This window comes from Blastocystis sp. subtype 4 (genome assembly GCF_000743755.1).
Source record: "Blastocystis sp. subtype 4 strain WR1 chromosome Unknown seqid_0684, whole genome shotgun sequence".
NCBI lineage: Eukaryota > Bigyra > Opalinata > Blastocystidae > Blastocystis > Blastocystis sp. subtype 4.
Genome location: NW_014568863.1, coordinates 1 through 2,341, shown reverse-complemented (window position 1 = coordinate 2,341; position 2,341 = coordinate 1). Strand labels below are relative to the sequence as shown.

General features: G+C 31.0%; 2 protein-coding genes across 2 annotated transcripts; both read right to left on the bottom strand.

The window, feature by feature from the left end:
• JH06_5921 (hypothetical protein) lies at positions 1–555 on the bottom strand (the record flags this gene model as incomplete). The annotated part of the gene is made up of 1 exon (XM_014669316.1): positions 1–555. A coding segment is annotated over one exon (555 nt), but the record flags the coding sequence as incomplete, so codon positions are not given.
• Positions 556–1,332: 777 nt separating this feature from the next.
• On the bottom strand, positions 1,333–2,004 carry JH06_5925 (hypothetical protein; the record flags this gene model as incomplete). The annotated part of the gene is made up of 1 exon (XM_014669315.1): positions 1,333–2,004. The coding sequence occupies one exon, from the start codon at positions 2,002–2,004 to the stop codon at positions 1,333–1,335; it is 672 nt and encodes a 223-aa protein (XP_014524801.1).
• Positions 2,005–2,341: the final 337 nt, after the last annotated feature.

Here is a 2,341-nt window from a genome sequence, read left to right as displayed (position 1 = left end):
ACACACATTCTCCATATTACGCTTTAACACATTGTAGTAGAAGTCATAAATGATATACTTTGACATATCCAGAATAGCAAATCCAATGAAGAATGGTTTTGACATTCTCTTTTGAGGATTTGCAATCTTAGCAGCCCATAAGTTCGTATCATACAAATGTACTTCATCTAGTAAATCAATACTATATTTAGCAATAATACTGTTTTGTTCTTCTTTTGTTGTAGCAAATTTCACCTTCATACGCTTTAATCCAGTCTCAACAAACTTACCATAGATTGAATTTGCAAGTAACTTGAACAGATTCTTCAATACACCTGTCTTACTCTTAGCACGCATTTCAGACAACAAATTCACATACTCATAGATGAATGGTGCTTGTCTGAATTTGATCACATTATGGATTTTCGTAACCTTATAACCCAGTTCAATACCAAGTTGTAACATCGAATAATGTACAACATAATGTTCCTTCTTCAATAAGTCACAAATCAGTTTCTTACTACTTTCCTTCTTATTCAAATCATCAATATCAAAATCATTTGCAAACTTCTTCATAGGATTTGAATATACACCATACTTCTGACTAGGAAATAGTGGCAAATCATTNAAGTAATCATGCTTATTATCATCCACTTCTATATCACATTCTATGAAATATCCATACTTATCATATGTATCAAGAGATTCTATCCATTTTATAGGATTACTATTCAATATCTTCGATTTCTCCTTATCACTTATATGTACAATATTATAAGGCATCATTCTATGCATTACACCTCCATACAGATTATTTGCATCTAGATAATACATAGATTCATCATCACATTCATTTTGTGAATAACGAGTTGATATTTGTGTTAATCCTCCACGCAAGTTATTCTTTTAAGGATATAAATTCATTCATATCATTCTTACCAAGCAAACGAATACCACCATATGCATTAAACTCAGACATACGATCCATGAAGATACCAATCATTTCTTCTTCACTAATTCTCATTCTTACCAATCTTCATTTGATAATTAGCCCATTTCTTAGCTACATCATAATATCGACTATCATCCTTATTCGAAACATTCTTCAGAAACAATGAATATGACATTTGAGGTGTTGTTAGATAATGAGCAGAATCAACACCAAATGATTTCATAGTTGAGTCTCTGAAATGTTCAAAACAATCTGCAAGCAATGTTACATCCAACAGATTGTATAATTCATAATATTCACCCCAATTACGAATATTGAATGTTTTCCACAACAATTTCATATGTTGATAGTCTTCTTCACACATGAATGATTGAGACAAATCATCATAACATTCTTCTTGTTTAGGAATGTGTCTGGTTGATAGAGATTTGTAAGATGTAATCAAACCATAGAACTGTCATCAATTCTATGTATGATTCATCATATGGTTTGTTATGATCTTCCAAATACTGTTTCAACAATAGTTTTGTATAACGATAATTGTTCAAATCATTTCCAAGAGTATCACTCACAATACGCTTTAATGGAGCAGAAATCATTTTGTATGAATCTTTGAATTGGATACCATCCATTTCAATCATCATTTCCTTATCCATTGAACTAGGATGTAAAGCCTTATACTTACCTAATAGTCTCATGATATAAGCATTATCATAACGCATACCATTATGGAAGTATACAGGTAGTTTGTAGTACTTCTTGTTAAATGATAATTGCAAATTGCATTTATCACAACATGTACAAATGTATTCTCCTGCTTTATAATAACGCACACATTCACCATTACTATATTCTCCTGATACATGAGCATGATGTCTCACTTTAACACCTGCTAATCGTGTTTCTTTCTTCAATTGTTCATACTCATTTTGTTGTTTATCATTTGCTCTACCATCCAAAACCATTGTTTCAAGGAATTTCATACGGATTTGCTTTTGATAGAATGGATCAGCATTACGACGTTTCTCTAATTCATCTTCATACCAATTCATTGCATCTCCTCTTGTTTTCATCAATTCTTCAATTTCACCTTCTTTGAAATTCTTCAATTTCACCTTCTTTGAAATAGATATCCTTACTACAACTACTCATTCTAATACTGTTTTCTTTAACTTCATCTTTGGACCCTATACCACAATTACAAAATGGACATATACTAGTATTATCATAATCCTTTTCAACATCAACAGACCATTCTAGATTTGTCTCATCAAACAGATATGCAGAAGCATCTTGTTTAATATGTATCAGATAATCAATGAATGGTATCAAATCTCTTTCATCTTCATGTTCAGCATGAAATACTTTATATTCTGTTTTCACATTATCAATCTTTGATACAGTAACACA